At 45.6% G+C, this 17761-nt stretch overlaps 1 protein-coding gene across 1 annotated transcript in view; it reads left to right on the top strand.

The window, feature by feature from the left end:
• KIF26B (kinesin family member 26B) overlaps positions 1-17761 on the top strand; it is a gene marked incomplete at its 3' end in the record, with an annotated part of 389216 nt that overhangs the window by 139063 nt on the left and 232392 nt on the right. The window contains exon 3 of the mRNA XM_080922693.1: positions 12841-13374. Within this exon, the coding sequence (XP_080778819.1) occupies positions 12841-13374 (534 nt within the window). The remainder of the gene's footprint in view (positions 1-12840; positions 13375-17761) is intronic.

Raw genomic sequence — 17761 nt, 5'->3', positions numbered from 1 at the left:
CTCAGGTCAAAAAGTTCTGCACTATAAAATGCTCTTGTACATGTTAGGACTGCGACCATGCCCAGATGTCACGCCTAAGCGTTTCCTTTCTTCTGATAGATGCTGAAGGCAGACGTGCTGAGTCAACTTCACACCAAGATTCTCAAATGGTATTGATAAATCCATAACCAAAAGTCAAAATCAAGACCTATTCAAGAAGGTCCTGTCTGGTATAATCCTCCCTCCTCTCTTTTCTGCCTTTACAGTTCCCTAGAAAATACTCAGGGAAGAGTTTTGCGCTAGATTTTCATTCTAGATTTTTCACTAGACTACACGTATCACTTTATAAATATTTTACAGCTCCCCCTTTCAAGATCAAGCTGAACATGTGACAGAGGCAGGCAAGGAAGAAGCATGACTTTTCTCCCTGTGTTTGAGAACCTTAACTTTCTGTCAGACCTTTCCCCAAAAGCTTATTGTAGAAGGCAGGAAGGTCACTGAGTCCTGGGAATTTGACTGGTGGAATGCAGGAATGAAGAAATGACAGGTATCAGACATTAGAAATCTGGCATTGAGTGGGCTCTGCTTGCTTTGATGGGAGGCACCTACCATACAACCCAGATACTCTCTGTGTTAGTTACAGCACACAAGGAGGGGGGGCTAAGCTAGTCTCAGCGGGAGGTCTCTGTAGAGCAGTCTCAGGCTGCAGTCATCTGTCCAGGAGGAGGAAGCTGTGGCTGCTAGCTTTTGCACATTGCTCAATTGTTCATTAGTACAGACTTTGCCATTTCCATGGATCTGAGAAATTCGGGTCGTTGCCCATGTCCCTGTCAGCAATACACTTGGGACTTCATCTTCTCCCCACAGAGGGTAAGGAAAGTGTTTCTCAGGATTTATATATTCCTTCCTCCTCAAATAAGTAATCATGAGTTTGGTGATGAAGGATCTCATAAATAGGTCTAGAAGTTGTTGGAGTACAGGTGTCTTGCGCCAGACTTTGATGGAATGTTCTAAGCTCTGTTCCAGGGTGTGCTGAGCCATTTCTAGTGTATCAAGAATGGAGATGTAAACAGTCAGTGAGGGCTAGGGATGGATGAATGGGTAAGGTGATTTCTAGTAACCATGTAAAAGCTGTGTGCTGTTTATAATCACTGCCTCTGGGGAGGTGGAGCTCATTGGCCAGCCAGTCTAGCCAAATCGATGAGCATCAGGTTTAGTGAGAGCAGAAAGACACTGAGGAGGGTACCACTGGTCCCTATATCCTACATGCATGGGGCACTTGCTCATATAAACATAGTGTGACATGCACACGCACACGTGTGGCTCAGCTCTGACCTCTAAGGGTCTCCTCTAACCTTGGGCATTTAGGTCAGAGTCTTTGTGCATTCCCTCAAAAAAATCCAAACCAGCACAGGCCTGGTAAATGGTCTGGGCTACGTAAATGTGGCTGTTTTGTTTTGTTTCTTTCGAAAGAACAAAGTAATTCTCAGTCTTTTCTGTAATTGCACCAAATTACATCTTCAGATGACTTTGTCTTCTTGTGGCACTGTTTTTTTTTTTTTTTTTTTTCCTCCAGAAGGGAAACTGCACAGTTACCATGATGTGAAGTCTGACCAGAGGTTTGAAATTATTTTATACACAAACCCACCTCAGTTGTCCCTACTGTTACCCTGGCCAAGCGACATATGTAAATAATAGGCTCCAGAAGCAGTCCCTCATTTTTAAGTGACCAAGAACTGGGACCACAAGTCCTTTCCACTGCAAGCTTGCCTAGAAGCAGCTGGTGGCTCTCTGAGCCATGACACTGTCGCCAGGAAGGGAATTGTCTTTAATGCCAGTGAAGGAAGGATGGAGGCTGGGACAAGTGGTTCAGGATGTGACTTCTACCAGCATATGGGGTTTTAATAGTCAGAGGGATGTCGCACACCCTCCAGAACCAGCTCCACTGTTGCTTCAGCTGGAGCAGGGCATCAAGGCAAATGAGCCATTTAGAGTGTTTTATGTCCAAGGGAAACCAAGGATGAAGAAGCCAGGCTGTGTGTCTGGGTATAAAATACTGGGCCTCCTTAACCTTGCAAGAGACTTTCCTCCACTGAGAGTCATGAGGAGGGATCCTGTGAAGGTCAGAGGTCAGGGCTTTTGACTTGACATAATGTTATTTGGGAATAGGTAATTAGTTGTTAAGGTGGGAGAGGAATGCATTCTGAGCTCTGTAAGATACTTAACAACATGCTTGCCTCTACCCACTAGATGTCACTACCTTCTCCTGGACAGAAAACAAAACCCAGCAACTGAATAGTTTTTAAATGTCCTGTTGTCAGAATGGTAGTGTCTGCCACCATTGGCAGCCAGAGGGGACCGAGGGAGGGAGCCTTGTGGTGTCATTCTGCCTTTAGCCTTTGGACTGTGCTCCAAGAACCCCTTGTCATATCTGGATTAGTCTTTGTAAAGAGTGATCACCTAGCACTAAGCTTTTCGCAGGACACAGAGTCTCAGAACAGGGGTTTCTCATCTACTTCTGTCAGGGCTTAGCTAAGATCATACATGAACCAATGAGGCACCGAGCCTCCTTATGTCTGCCTCCCTTTCCTCCTCTTCCTCTGTGACCTCCTGGAGGGATCATTAGCTCTTGGGTTCCAGAGCCTCTCTCCCAAGATTCCACCATGTGCCTAGTGTGCATCTAAGGGAGGGCAAAGGCTGACTGCTGAGGGGTTTCTCAGGCAGGGGCTGTGGTGAAGCAGCGTGTTGGCAAAGGTGACTAAACCCTCCTGTACTGTCAGGACACTGACATGTCCCAGCCTGGATACCATTTTGAGAACAGACTCCAGGGGGCAAGAATAGAGGTTACCACTGAGACGAAACATCATGGCATGCTTTCTGCCTCCTGGGAATTGGCTGTGATTGTGGAGATAGAACACGCACCACTCTCATAAGGAAGTGTTTGCTAAGTCCCATGACTCAGAACAGACTGATGCTGTGTCCTGGCACAAATGAGCAAGTGTGTGTGTGTGTGTGTGTGTGTGTGTGTGTGTGTGCGCGCGCTCACGCGCGCGCGCGAGCGCACGTGCTCTCGCACGAGCATGCATTTAGAATGTATACTTCAGCACATTTGGACATACCCACATAGCCACAAAGGCATCCCCAATGACAATGAACAAGCTGTTTAACCTCCAAAAGTATACTATGATTTCAAGTGCAGGGAAGAATATGTTACCAGGCCAGGGACCTCAGTAGAGACATAGAGGTGGTGTATTAAGGAAGAGAGATATAAGGACTTCTGGGGCACAGAGGGGTCATGCTGGCCCTACAGGAAGATCCCCTGAGCTTCCAGGTCAGGTTCCAACAGTCAGCTTAAGCAGGTAGGTGAGGCCTGGAGTGCCCAGCCACAAGCATTCAGTTCTGCCCTGGAATATGGTTGGAGCAGAACTTTTTAGCATTTTATTCTTTAAATTTCCATTACTACATTTTAGGAATTTTACATTTTTGTAGTAAATCCAGGAAAATGTCGCTGAGTACATTGGCTCAGTGTTTCATACATGTAAAATCAGAGGAAGGGAGTTTCATAGACAGATTTTCAACAGCCCCACACAGCTAGAACTTCTCACAGAGTGGGTGCACTTCCATTGCACCTGGTGGTGCTGCCCTGCACAGAATCATGCTTGTAACGTTGATGGATTTCAGTAACTGGAAATCAAAAATCTAAGTAAAGTTCAGCATTCAGGTGCTTTTTCAATATTACTCATAAGTGTGTGTGTGTGTGTGTGTGTGTGTACGAGCATGCTTGAGCACATATGTGTGGGCATGTACACATACACACACAGATGAAATTGACTCTGCATGTGTATATAGGGCCAGAGGTCAATGTTGGGTATCCTCTGTAACTCTGCCTCATTTTTGAGACAATGTCTTTACTTTATGAGTTTACCATTTTGTTTAGACTGGCTAGCCAGAGAGTCCCCTGGCATCCACACGTCTAGGTGCCTCAAGAACCAGGGTTACAGATGAGAGCCGCTGCTCCTGGTTCTCCCGTGGGTGCTGGGCATCTATCTGAACGTGGGTCCTCATTCTTGTACAAGGAAGCACTATGCTACTGAGTCATCTACCTGTTCCACCTTTTGAAGAGAGTGGTAAGAACCACTTTTTGGTTGACCAATTTCAGTGAAAAGCATAGGTTCAGCTTCCACGGAAGCTAACAACTCTCAGATTAGTTGAACCTTTAAAACAGAGAAGAAACTAGGAGCCATTCAGGGAGCAGCCCAAGAAATCCAACTTAAGTTGTCAATTTCTCTAGCTATAGAGGTGGGTACCTGAGGTTTTATATGTGTGTGTGCATGTGTATATACATTACATATATGCATACACATATGTAATTTTCCCTCTTTGTAGTTATAAGAACAGTGCTTCCTTCTACTGGATAAAGTAAGATGTAAAGTAAGCAACACCCTTATCACCACCACTACCACCTCCGCCATGATCTGAAGCCTACACTAGGTTCAGTGTTGGCTATGGAGAGTGACCACAATGAACGTGCTACAGGGGCTTATCCGACACTAGTAAGAACTGTTGTCACCTAGTTAGCAAGTCAAGGACTGTGCTAAAATGTTTCATGTTTCATATACATCACATTTTATCCTTTCCAAAATAAAATAGGTGTGATCATAAGTTCATGATCTTATACTGAGAGAATTAAAGTGTTCATAGTTTTTTTTTTTTTTTTTAACATTGGCTCCTGGTCATGGGTACTGAGCCAGGGCCCGAGCCTCCCACACGCCAGCCAAAGTTTTGGAAAGAATCTATGGGACGAAAACTAGTTGGGAATCCTGTCAGCTAGACAGAATATCCCCCAGTGATTATGATGAGAAATACCTTGCCTAGCTTTTGAGTAATTCATGAACTTCTAAAATCATTCTTTGAGGGTGTGGGAGATGGTTCAGTGGCTTGCTATACAAGTTTGAGGACTGGAGTTTGGATCCACAACATATCCATGAGTGACAACAGGTATGGTATCCTGCCTGTATCCAGTGCTTGGGAGGTGGAGATCAGTAGAGCAAACTGGCTAATAGGTGAGCTCCAGGTTCAGACAGGCTCCAGAAGATGCTGAGATCAACCTCTACCTACACACATGCACACGTATGTGCATGGCTACTATTCACCTGTGCCCATGCACATGTGACCACACACCCACATAGACCACAGACACACACATGCAGTAACGGTAACAATAATAGACTTCTCTCTTTTCTTTTAAAGAAGGAAGGCCTTTTTGTTATTATTCTTCAGTAACTTTAAATATGATTTCCTCAATGTCTCTTACGTGACATGGTGGTGAATTATCTGTAATCCTTACAACTCTATAATCTGGGTGATATTTTTCACTTAGCATTTGACAGAGTCAAGGATCAGATGAGATGGGAGTTGCAGGTTCAGGCAGCTCCTGATATATAATGTGTAGGATGGTCAAGGAAGATGAACAAGGTCATCATCAGCTTTGCGCCTGTCACCTGGCTCCTAGGAGCCAGGGCAGAGCATCTTTCTATGCATGCACCTTTCTTCTGCCCTTTTGTGGTCACTTCATATTTCTGATAGAACGGCTCCATTTGTTTCTTTGACTTTCTCAGTGTGTGTTTCTCGACCCTTGGTAGCATCGTCTCAGTTCTAGTGACAAGGGAGGGAACATGATGTCCTTTGGTGAAAGAAGCAGCACATGTCTGTCTGTCTGTCTGTCTGTCTGTCTGTCTGAGCAGAGAGCTCTTGTTTACATTTTCCTTGTCCTGTTAATTGCTTTGCTACCTGCCCTTGGAACAGTCATTCCCACTGAAGCCACACACTGGTGCTTGGGAGGCTCACATCTCTGCAGTGGTCCAGAGCAGAGTGGCACAATCATGACATCTCAGCCTAATTTAGTTTCTTATGTAAAACAACTTTGGTCTGACATTTAACATTTCTCCCTTCAGTGGTATTTCTCCCCCTTTTGTCTCTCTCAGCTCATTACCTAGCATGTCTTTATACCTTTACATTTTTTCCCTCTGTCTCTCACACATGCCAGGATTCACATCCATGGGCACAGAAATATGTGATCTTCATTACTGAGGAAGTGCCACTGGCTCACAAAACAGACTAACAATGGTGACAAATCCTGGGTCCAGGAAAGGCAGCCAGAAGTTTCTATTGAAGTTGTACATTAATGAAGTACAGCTGTGAGCAGCCTCTCTCAAGCAGGCTTCTTGCTGTGGAGAATGTGTCCCCTGCCAATCAGAGGGTCCCTCCCAGGGACTTCATTCAGTTCATACGTTGCATCAGAAAGAATAACAGAGCCCTGGAGGCTGGGTACCCTTCCTGCAAAGAACAGCATTACATCATGACTTTGTCCAACACTCTAATTCGTTCCTGGCTCATCTCCAAAGGTAGGCACAGACATCATCTGTGGCCTGGGATTTCCAGGAATAAAGAATACAGACTTGACTTTTCTCTGTTAGTTCTTGCTGAGTAGATCCGACAACACAAATAGGGGAAAGGACATTCTGGCCAGTGTCTTCTTTAGATCCTAATCCTCACCTCCATCAAGCCTCTGCTTTAAACATGTCCCCCATCAATGACATGGAAACTCAGGGAAGCTCAAAAGCCATAAAAGGCAGATGCTTCTCAGAAGAATAAATGTTTGAAGAGGCAGAGCACTTGGACATCCATTGTTTAAACTGCCCTTGCTCACAAAGCTGAGCAAGTCATGGCAGCCTTCTCTTGAAGTAGAAACTCCACTTCTCTGAGAGACACCGTGTGCACGTATTTGGAATCTGATGGGGATGGGCTCTTATCCTTGGGTCTACTTGACCTAAAGCTGGCCATCTATTGATTCACAAACTTTCAATTTTGCAATTTGCCTTCAGAAGACTCATTAAAGAGCACTGGTATGGGGTGGGAGGAGGACAATCAGCAGGAAAGGTGACAGAGTGGGAATGCAGACCCTGGGGGGGGGGGAGTGGAGGGATGGGAGTGGTCTCTCCAGAGTGTGAAGGCAAATCCCCTTGATCTGAGAAGCTGCCCCCTGTGCAAAATGAAACATTTTATGCTCAGGACTCCAGCTTCTTTTCCAAGCCTCAAGGGACAGTTGTTTATGGAGTTGTTTATTTAGGAAACAAAGTGGCAAGAAACTGCCTTTGAAGAACAGCTTAAATCTCTTGCAGCCTGTCGCTAGAGGCCCCTAGAGTAAGAAACCAGGAGCGAACATCACCAGGAATTTGTACAACACATGCTGGATGCTGACTCCAGCTGTTGCCTTCATCACAGACCTAGAGGCTTCAGAGGAACACACGCAAAGCACTCTTTTGGCTAAAATAATACACAGAATCACCTTGCCCTCAACAGTGGCATCAGCATTTATTGCTAAGCAACCTATCCCGAGGAGGCTGAAACACAGAACAAAAAGCAACCAGGAGCATCCATAAATACCACCATTTGCCTAGCCAGGCTTTTCTTGCCTGAGCCCTGCAGATTCCGCAGCCCTCATTACCAGTCCCTCCTCATCCATTGGAAACCGCTACCACCTGCTTGCAGAGGGCCCCCACCTCGGTGAACCACAAACCAAAAGACTGGTCCAGAATTTCTCAGCTGTTATGATGATTAGAGAGTAATGGTTTAAGTCCATGTTATGAAAATGACACTCTCTTAGAAATTTAGGAAAGAGATGAAAAGATTAGCAGAGGCCTGAGAATCTATTCTGATAGCAAGGCAGAAACAGTACAAAGAGGTTGGCCACATGAGGCTCTTTAGTCAGGCACAATGGTTATGACTGGGAACTGCTCTGAGCCTGAGATTCAGATGCTTCAGCATCCCTTCAGCCAGCTGGCTGTCAGGATAGCACACACTGGAGATGACCAAGTTAAAATTAGAAAAGTACCAGGATCTCATGGTTCATCGACTTCACGGTCAGTGGGCTACTGCTTTTAGCTCTTTGGCTCTCTAGTGAGGCAGTGGTGGGGAACCCATGTCAGAGTAAAACTGTTCATTTCCCCACCAGGAAATGATAGGGGTGGGAAGGGGCCACAGTCCCTTTCAAAGGCCTCCTCAGATATCCTAAGGACCTCTCATTAGGTCATTAAAGGCCATAGCAACGTTCTTACTTAGCTCATGAGACTTTGGGGGGAACATTTGAGATGCATATTAGTAGAGACCCATTTATAAAAAGCAAATGAGTGATGGTCATTGAATGAATTTACTACTCAACTGCTTTGGCCTAGAGTGCATCCCTGTCATTCATTCGTCCATTCATTCACTCATTCATTCATCTCACAAGTAGTTCTTGTGAGATTACTGTGTAATAGGTAGTGTGCTAAACATTGGAGTTCTTAAAGTCAAAGGAGTGGTTTCTCTTATGTAGCCGAGAGTCCAGTGGAGGAGTAACTGTATAATTAAACATGACCACAGACCAATAGTCACTTAGGCCTTGGGACTGAAGTTTGAAAAGGGAGGGATGATACCATCAGATGTGCATTTTATTACAACCATGGTAGAGGTAGAGGGAAGTCAAAGCTAAGTGTGAGGAGACTGTGTGACCATGTGAAGTTGGGATGCTGAATGCATTAACGTGGCTGGGGGCATCAGAGGGAACACTAGCCTGGTCCTCAGCATGGAGGCAGCATCACAAAGGGGAGGGGTAGGGCGAGGCTTTCTAGAATTTTCTGTTTAGCAAGTTTGGTGATTGGAAAAGCAGACAAAGACGATTCTAGATTTCTACCCTGAGCAGGGTAGCTAATTATGTTATTTGCTTAGATAGTGATTACGGGGGTGAAGGAAGATTTAGGGACAAAGGGATTTAGTGTGAAGTTGTCAGTTTGAAGGATGGTTTTGAAGGGGTATGATTGTGGAGGACAACCAGAGAGGGACAGAAAAATGGAATTCCTAGACACCATGGTAATAACGAGGATGGTCACTGAGGCCAGAGGCGTGGGTGTAATTACCTGTGGGAATGATGCCTCCCAGATGTATGACCCAGTCTAAGGGAGTCATCAGACTAAGAGGGAACCCAGTGGGTGATAGCGGGAGAAGCATTTTCCTGAAATTGCCCTAGAACAAGAAGCAAAGCAATAATGGCTCCTGACAGCCACACTATGGAGTTCTCTTTGTTCCTTTGAAGTCATTACTAACTGTGACAGTTTAGATGCGTAAACGTTAACTTCACTACCCCCATCTTTCTGAGGACCATCACCAGGTACTCAAACATCTTTTCAAATGCCTCTTTATGTGAGAGATGAGACAAAAATAATTTTTGCCTGTTTTCTTTGATAGATGAGAGTACTTTGAGAGTGAAAATTTAGGCTGAAATCTTGCATAGGTGCCAATGGCTCGTTTTCATATGTGCTGAAGTAAAAATGAATGTGTTAATATAAAGGTTCTGCTTCTGTGTGGTTTATGCTGCCTCAACTTAACTACTTCCTGAGGTCACTGGGTGGGTCAGAGTGGAACAGCACAAGTATCTCAATGCCCACAAGCACGGCAGATGTCAGGTTAGATGGCTGGCTCTCTGTCTCCGGCTTTGCCAATGTAGTGGTTCCTCTTAAGTTCCTCTTCTGGGACCTTCAGTCCTCTCTGTGTGCACATCAGGAAAGGCCAGCAAGTGTGTGCTGTCCATGGCTAGGAATGCCTCCTGCCCCATTTGCTTCCATCTTCAATTGACACTGTCAATTGACCTCTCTGTCTTAGCACGTGCAGAACACAATGTCCACTTGTCTCTTTGACATCTTCGGTCATACTAAAACATTTATAGTATTCAGAAAAGCCCTAGGAAGACATGTTGGTTCCCATATATGTTTCTTTACTTGTTGAAACCTAAGGATGATATGAACTATTTAGGACTTTTGAGTCAAGGACTTTTTAAGTAAAGGGACATCTTTTGGCTATCAGCCAGGAACCGGTGACTCATTATTAGCCTTCCTCCTTTGGAGATAGCGCTGGGTTGCCATCAACGTCTTGGCTGCCTTAGCCAACATGTTGGAGGTAGGCCCAGCTGTGGCATTAGTAGGTTTGTTGGCTCTCTTAGGCCTGGTGTAGGTTGTGTGTAGAAAGAAGTGTTGAGGAGCTAGAGCTCTCAAAGATGGCTTGTAACTCAAAGGACTACAGAGTCCCATAGTGTGCCTGTGTTGATGGATCCTGGCGTCACCCCAGATTAGATGAGAGGGGCAGGAGAAAGATGTGGCATTTGATAATCTAGGAGCATGAAGGCTTACTGGATGTGACCTCCGAAGCTCCCCAGCTTGGTGTGCTGTTGGGCACTTTAGAAGCATATCAATTTGTTAAATATTGGAAATTGAGTTATAAATAGCAACAGGCTGAATAAAGAAGGGATCAATTCAGGGGAGGGCAGTAAAAATCAAAGACGGGGTGAAAGAGTTCTCAGAACCAGGGCTGCTGCTCATGAACTATGAAGGGTAGATGTGTCTCTGTGTTGGCCAAATTCAGAATCAAAACCTAGCACTCCAAATCCAAAATACCATGAAGTGTGCACATGACTTTTCGTTGTAGCCACAGCCTTACTATATTTCTTCCTTACAATTGAGTTAACAACAGTAATATTTTAGACAGCTCTTATGCAGCCAGGATGGTCTGGAACTCTCTATCTGAGAGTGATCTTGGCCATCTGATCCTCCCACTTCCACTTCCCAAGTCCTGAAACAGAAGGCTTCCATTACCACATCAGTTTTATATGGTGCCCAGGATCAAACCCATGGATTTGAGCATTCTGGCCAAGCACCCTACCAATTGAACTACAGTCCCAACCCAGCAAAGCATTTAAAATAAGCAATTAAACCGAGGCTTCTTGAAGCCCAGTAGATTATTGGTGACTGGAAAGCATATGTTGTTGGCTGTTGATTCTGTTAAATTGCCCTTCTCAAGAACATGTGGCCATATATACTTTCTCAGATTATATTAAATTATACAGTGGAATGTGGGAATGACCAAGACAATGGTGGAATGACCTAAGGGGAAAAAATACCTTATTTAAAATAAGATTCTCAAGTGGCATTTATTGATGGGACATTTTTTTTTTTTTTTTGGTACATATGGGAGGGTGCATAAATGCTTTTTGAATGAAATGAACTTTTCCTATAAAACTGAGAAAAACACTCAGATGTGCTCTTTGACTCTTGAGGTGAATGATCATAGAGAAGTAAGTGGTCAAGATGTCCACAGTACAGCACAGTTTGCGTCCTTTTGGATCTGCTTTTGTGGTAAACTGAGGGGACAGTCTGCTCTAGAATGGCCCCCTCAGGGGTTCTCTCAGGTCCTACATACTCTTAAGGACTGTTTGGGCAAAGCAGCTGCCACCGAGGATGACCCCACAGTGAGCCTTGTCTGGTTTGCGTGGCTTTTCCAGGCAGAACCCACCCATCACTGACCTCCTATTGCTCCAGACACTTTATAGGTTGCCTTGAATTTCTGCCTCCTGAGCCTTCCTCGCCGCTGCTCTGTGAAGAGGCCTCTTGATTTATTAATCAATTAATCAGAAGCCAGGAGCTTCTCTGGGTAGTTAAACAGGGAAAACAAAATGCTGGGACCCGTCATCCAGACAGATTGTGATTAGGAACGAACCTCCCACTGACCGATCCTCCTGCCCACCATGGCTGCCCCAAGCTAACTTCCAGACATGCCACTCTGTCCAGATGGGCCTCAGAGCCATAAAACTGACGCTGCTTCTTTCTGAAGGGTGATTCTTTTTTTTTTTTTTTTTTTTTTTTTTTGGCATCCTAAAGGAAAATGATTCCAAAGATGAGCCTCATTCATTAATCACAATAATTATTAAACCTTGCAAACTCTGCCAGGCCCAAAACATGCTGTGGTGGGTCTGTTCATCTGTGCATGAACAGCATTGTCCTATCCTTCATCCCCCCAAAATGAAGTCCTGGGACTGGAAAGATATTGCAGCAAGGGCAGGACACAGTGGCTGCCGACTGAGGACAGGTTCAGTGTGCTCCAAGGGCACACAGAACTCCTGAGGTCACAAGGGACAGAACTGGGAACTATTTTAACACTCATTCACATCACCGGGGCTGTTTCTTCATGTAATCTCATTTTGTGGAAATTAAAGCAAATGAACGAGAGACAGAGTCCCCATTACCCTCACTTCTCTTTCGGATATGACCTCAGAGCATGAGACACAGGAGTGGGGGTTGAGACAGAGGCCTCAGGTGATAGCCCAGGCTAACCCGAAACTTCATAGCAATCCTCTCAGCTCCTCTAGTGCTGCCATTTTCAGGATGAGCCACTACACCTGGCTGACGATTTCTCAGTAGTAGTTTCAGGGAAAACTTGTGGGGGAAGCTTCTTAGACCGGTCAGAAAATAAGAAAGGCAATCCAGAACATGGGTCCTCAGAAGGCCAGGGACAGGTCTGAATTTGCTGGCAGAGATGTGCTGGCTGCTGAAGTAGGCTGGATCCTGGACCTAGAATTTATTGTTTCGTTAGTACTAACATTAGTACACATGCTGCTGAGGCCAAAGTTTGGCAGAATAGGATCTCTGTTCCCAGTCACAAGTGACACTTCTGTCCCTTGGCAGTTCTCTGCTGTTGAGAACGAGGTGCTCACCCCACCATGCTGGCCTAGGGAGGAAGCAGATTGTCTGTAATTATTGAGTGGTTGTAGGAGAGTCTAAAATGTTCCCCACCGACTGAGCAGAACACCCAGAGAGTGTGTTCTGTTTAGTATCTTTAAGGTTTTCAGCACCTAACATTTGCCATCTAATGCTTCTCCTGTTCTGGCATCTTCCCGGTGATGTCAATCAAACAGTCAGACATCTGAACTACATTCACCAGGATTGAGTTACAAATCGCTCTTTTTTTTTTTTTTTTTCCTGCTTGTGTGTTCTGTAGGACCCTGCTTTCTCTGCCGTGATTCACGACAAACTCCAGGTCCCTAACACCATCAGGAAGTCGTGGAATGACCGAGACAACCGATGTGACATTTGTGCCACACACCTGAACCAGCTGAAGCAGGAAGCTATCCAAATGGTGCTGACCTTGGAGCAGGCCGCTGTCAGCGAACACTATGATGCCTCTCCGGGATCACCCCCTCCAATCTCTAGCATCCCCACACTGGTGGGGTCCCGCCACATGGGTGGGCTCCAGCAGTCCAGGGAGTGGGCCTTTGTGCCTGCCCCCTATGCCACCTCTACCTACACAGGCCTCGTCAACAAACACAGTGGCAAACCCAACACCCTTGGCGTCAGCAACGGAGCAGAAAAGAAGAGTGGATCTCCAACCCACCAGGCCAAGGTCAGCCTCCAGATGGCCACCAGTCCCAGCAATGGAAACACCCTCAGCTCGGTGGCCATTCAGGCTCACCAGTATCTGGACGGCACCTGGTCCCTTTCGAGAACCAATGGGGTTACCCTGTACCCCTACCAGGTAAGCATCCCTATGAGCAGGGAAGTGAAGTGTTTTCTTCCCCGATACTGAAATGAGCACATATTCCAGATCTCCCTCTAGAAGTAAGAGTCAAGGCAGAGGTAGTCTGGATCTTCTTTCTCCTTCTGGAATCTCCCAGCTCAGCACCTCACGCTTCCATGTAACCCCACAGGGCTCTTACCAAGGAGCTCCAACCAAACCTGCTTGCTTGGAGAGAGCCTCTGTCAAGTCCCAACCCTAACCTCTTCTTGCTTAGCTAATATGTCCCTAATAGGTCTTGTTAGTTCGGACAATATGAAGAGCTTCCTAGCCACTGGATTTACTGTGTAGTGTAGTGGCTAAGAGCAAAGACCTAAAAATGCTTGAACTGGGACAATCCCCTGACCTGTACACTTGCTAGCAAAATGACTTCGCATAGAGGGGTTACTCGGTCTCAGGCTCAGATCTCTCACTTTGGAACCAATCCAATAGTAGAAGGATTAAACAAAGGTATGTTTATAAGGCACATAGTATATTGTCTGATATATCATCTGGTATTGTGCCTGATAAAAGGAGATTTAGAAATTAAGACAAATAGGTAAGACCATTTTGACACTGAGACTACAGTAGCTCCCTAAAATTAGTTTTTTTTTTAAAAAATCAATTGATGAGTTAGTCAGGGCATCACTAATAATTTAGACAAAGTTTATTGTTGATGTATTGTTTATAGATGAAGTTCTGTGTTAGTATCCCGTTGTCACTATCTGTGCCTTCTGAAAGGGTTGGAGAAGAACCTCTTGTACCAAGGGGGACATTTATTGTTTTGTACTTGGGTTTTGTTCAATATGTTAAAACTGGTCACAGGAAGCTTTCCCACTTGGCTTTCTCCTTCTTCCTGCCCCCCCCCCCCTTTAGGTACTGAAATGAGCACAGGTCTCTGTATGCAAAAGTAAGAGGAGGTCTCAAGTATGAAGGAAAATAATAGTTCTGATCTAAACATGGTAGTGCATAACTCTCAACATGAGAAAGACCAGCTTAGTTTCAGGCCAGCTTAGATGACAGAGAGAGCTCAAAGCCAGCCTGAAGTACACAGTGAAGCCTTGGTCTCAGAAACAGCAAAAACCCCCAAACACAAACTAAACCAACCAAGCCAACAGATGAGAAAAATCATTAGTCCTGATTTTTCCCAGGGAGCTTTCTATTGGATAAGGCTCACAGTCAACTTGTGTTCTCTGTCCTCTGTGTCTTGACTGTCATTGATATGGAAAGGTGGCCGTAGTCATGGGGTGTTAGGAGTGTCACTGGTATATGAGATAATCCTGAATACCTCAGGTCATTTTTCAGACAATGCTGTGTCTTATGGAAGAGAAGCCTTCCCTTATCATATGGGGACCCAGGCTTCCTTCATCAATGGTGTCCCTGTCCTTCAGGGGTCTCAAGGTCCTCTGCTATGCCTTCTGTAACCAGCCAAGAAGTGTTGTGTGTGTGTGTGTTTGACTGTGTGTAAGTGTGTATGTGTGTGTATGTTTGACTGTGTGTGTATGTTTGAGTATATGTGAGTGTGTGTGTGTCTGTGTGTCTGTGTGTGTGTGTGTATATGTGTGTGTGTGTGTGTGTTGTGTGTGTGTGTGTGTGTGTGTGTGTGTGTGTTGGCTCCCATCCTGGGTTTGAGGCCTAGCCTGGGTATACAGTGCATCTATTCATACTCCACTGTCAGGAATCCAGTGCCTTATCTTCACTTTCCTGCAGGAAAAACTGGGAAAGCCAACCTGCCTGTGTGCCCAAAAGAAAAACAAACCAGTTGTTTTGTGACCTGAGACGAAAATACAGGGACACATAAAATAAACTCAACAAGTCTGATCAAATGTGAATGCAGTATAGTTCCCCCAAATACTTTTATTTAACTGTGCAGTGGTCCTGCAAGGCAAGGAAGATATAGATCTTATTTTTGTAATCAAGAAACATGATGCTCAGAGAAAGTGAGAAACCTGTGACTGCACAGCCACACACAGACCAACGCTAGCTTTCTCCTCACCTGGGAACCCATTTCTCAAGTGTGTTGCATTCAGTCTTTCTAGTTTGACCTTGTCTCAAAATAGGAAGGGGGAAGAGGGAAGAGGATGCTGCTATTGTAGGCTCATGTCAGAGGGACCCTGGTTTCAATCTCCACCACTACACATTGGAGTGGGTGATGAAGGGGAGAGGGAGAGAGGATCACATCTCAGGGATGGAGATGTGTGAGAGGAAATCTACTGCAGAAGAACCATTTTTAAAGCCCATTGTTATAGAGTAAGCACTGTGCTATTTGCTGGAGAGGGCTGCCTCCTTAGGCTAAAAACCCAGGTTCTCGTCCTGTGATCTTCACAGTGAGGGAGAAGCCAGGCACATTACACATGATGAGGTTGGAAGGTAAGTTCAAAAGTGGGGTGGAGCTTGGCCATTCTGAGACTGAGGAGCAATGGGAATTCAGCTCTTGTTTTGTCCTAAAATCAGACTCAAAGATGATGTGGACAAATTCCCATCTTGAAATTGTCCTAGATGTTTTACTGGCAATGTCAGAGATGACCAACTCATGCATTTTCCCCTGAGTAATGATTTAAAGGGACCGGAGGAAATCTCTCTGGGATAAAGAGATTTGGGGTCTGGCTGTGAATCAGCGTCCCACGTGTTCTATCACCCTGATGCCCTGAGGCCTGGGCTCCGGGTCTGGCAGACTGAGTGTCTCCTGTTGTGAACATCTCCCTGCAGTAAATACTCTGTAGTCCCTGGTCTAGCAGTTTGTCAGAGATGGCTGACCGCTCTGAAAGCCAGCTGCGGTTTCCCTGCTCCCCCATACTCCCACGTCCCTCTGTGGGGCACATTTCCTCTGGCTTGGAGCCAGAGTGCTCCTTGCTCAGGGAAGCATCTAGAGTTTAATGAGTTGTGAGGTAAGGCTCCACTCCCGGGAACCTGAGCCGGTGGGGATATTAGATAAAGAAGGGGAGGCTGTCCTTCTGAACCTCAGATGCAGTAAGGATGACAAAGATGAGGCCAGCCTTCCAGCCGGGAGCCTATAACCTTTGTGAAGTTACTGCCTCACAAGAGGAAAGAAAAAAGAAAGAATGACTTAGGAGGCAATGAGATTACTTTAGAAATGATAAATCACAAATGCAACTTCTCGTGAAATATCTTTGAGAGTTGATTTCAGAGAGCACAGAGAGAGATGTTGTTTCAAAGCCTGACCTTCTATTGGCTGGCTGACACTCTGTAATGTAAATATGCACAAAGTGGAACGTGTCTGTGGACGGTCATTTGGCCATGTGAATTTTGACACTAAAAGGACACGAGTATATCAGCCCTCCTGATTTTTCTATAGATTAATTATCTCCCTTTGAAGGGCAGCTGTTTAGGCCTGATTAACTCTCACAGGGGTAAATGGCAACAGGAAAACTGGTGGTCTCAGGTAGCTGGCATTAAAATCCATTTCTGTGGGTTGGCATCTGGCTCCTGCACCAAAGGAGTGGGGGTCTGATCAAGACACATCCTTGGTTCAGAGTATCACCTACTATGGCGTTACACAGGTCACAGTTTCTAGATGGATGAAAGGCAGTTCTTTATCTTTATAAGTGTTCCTCCCCATAAACTCTGAACACAGGAAAAAGAATGTATTTGTGTATTGGGACACTTATAGTTTATCTCTTAAGGATGTGAAATCTAGGCTGAAGGTCCAAAGGAATGGTCATATTCTATGAATGGTAGGTGGGTCTTGGTCAGAAAGGAGCTCCCAGACTGTATCAGGAGGCTTAAACAATGCTTTAAGTCTGGTCATGAGTTTTGTGTAGTTGGCTAATGAAGGGCCCTGAGAGGTGTTCACGTCTGGGTCAGTCTGTGGTTGTGGAACCCTGATTAGGATTTTGTGGGCTCCATGAAGGATCTTGAAATTGTCTGGGATTATCCAAGTGGTCTCAATGGAACCCCCAGTGTCTTGGTAAGAGTGAGGAATAGAACCAGAGAGCGAGAGCTAGGAAGACGCCATGCTCCTGGCCTTGGCCTTGGAGAAGGGGCCATAGGGCAAGGAGGACAGACTTCGGTAGAAGCTGGAAGGTGAGGAGGCAGGCTTTCTCTCAGAGTCTCCAAAGGAACCAGTTCTTCAGGCCTCCCCTGACTTCTCTAGCCCATTAAGATAATGGATCAGCGCTGGTTGTTCCAGTGGCTTTAAGGAAACATTTGGTAACTGACAGCCTGAGAAGGTTAGTGAGAGGAGGTTTGCAGCCCTGGGAGCTGATGAAGCACATGGACTTCTCATCCCACACAGGCAACTACCTCACCCTCTGGGTGGCCAGCACACCAGCAAGTGGGGTTATTTCCTTTGGCTGCCTCCACAGAATGAGAGGCTGTTCATGCTGCCCTGCTGCTTTCCAGCTGTCTC

The sequence above is a fragment of the Micromys minutus genome (genome assembly GCF_963924665.1).
Source record: "Micromys minutus genome assembly, chromosome: 1".
Classification (NCBI taxonomy): domain Eukaryota; kingdom Metazoa; phylum Chordata; class Mammalia; order Rodentia; family Muridae; genus Micromys; species Micromys minutus.
The sequence above is the reverse complement of the archived record's forward strand: the minus strand, read 5'-3'. Positions and strand labels throughout refer to the sequence as shown.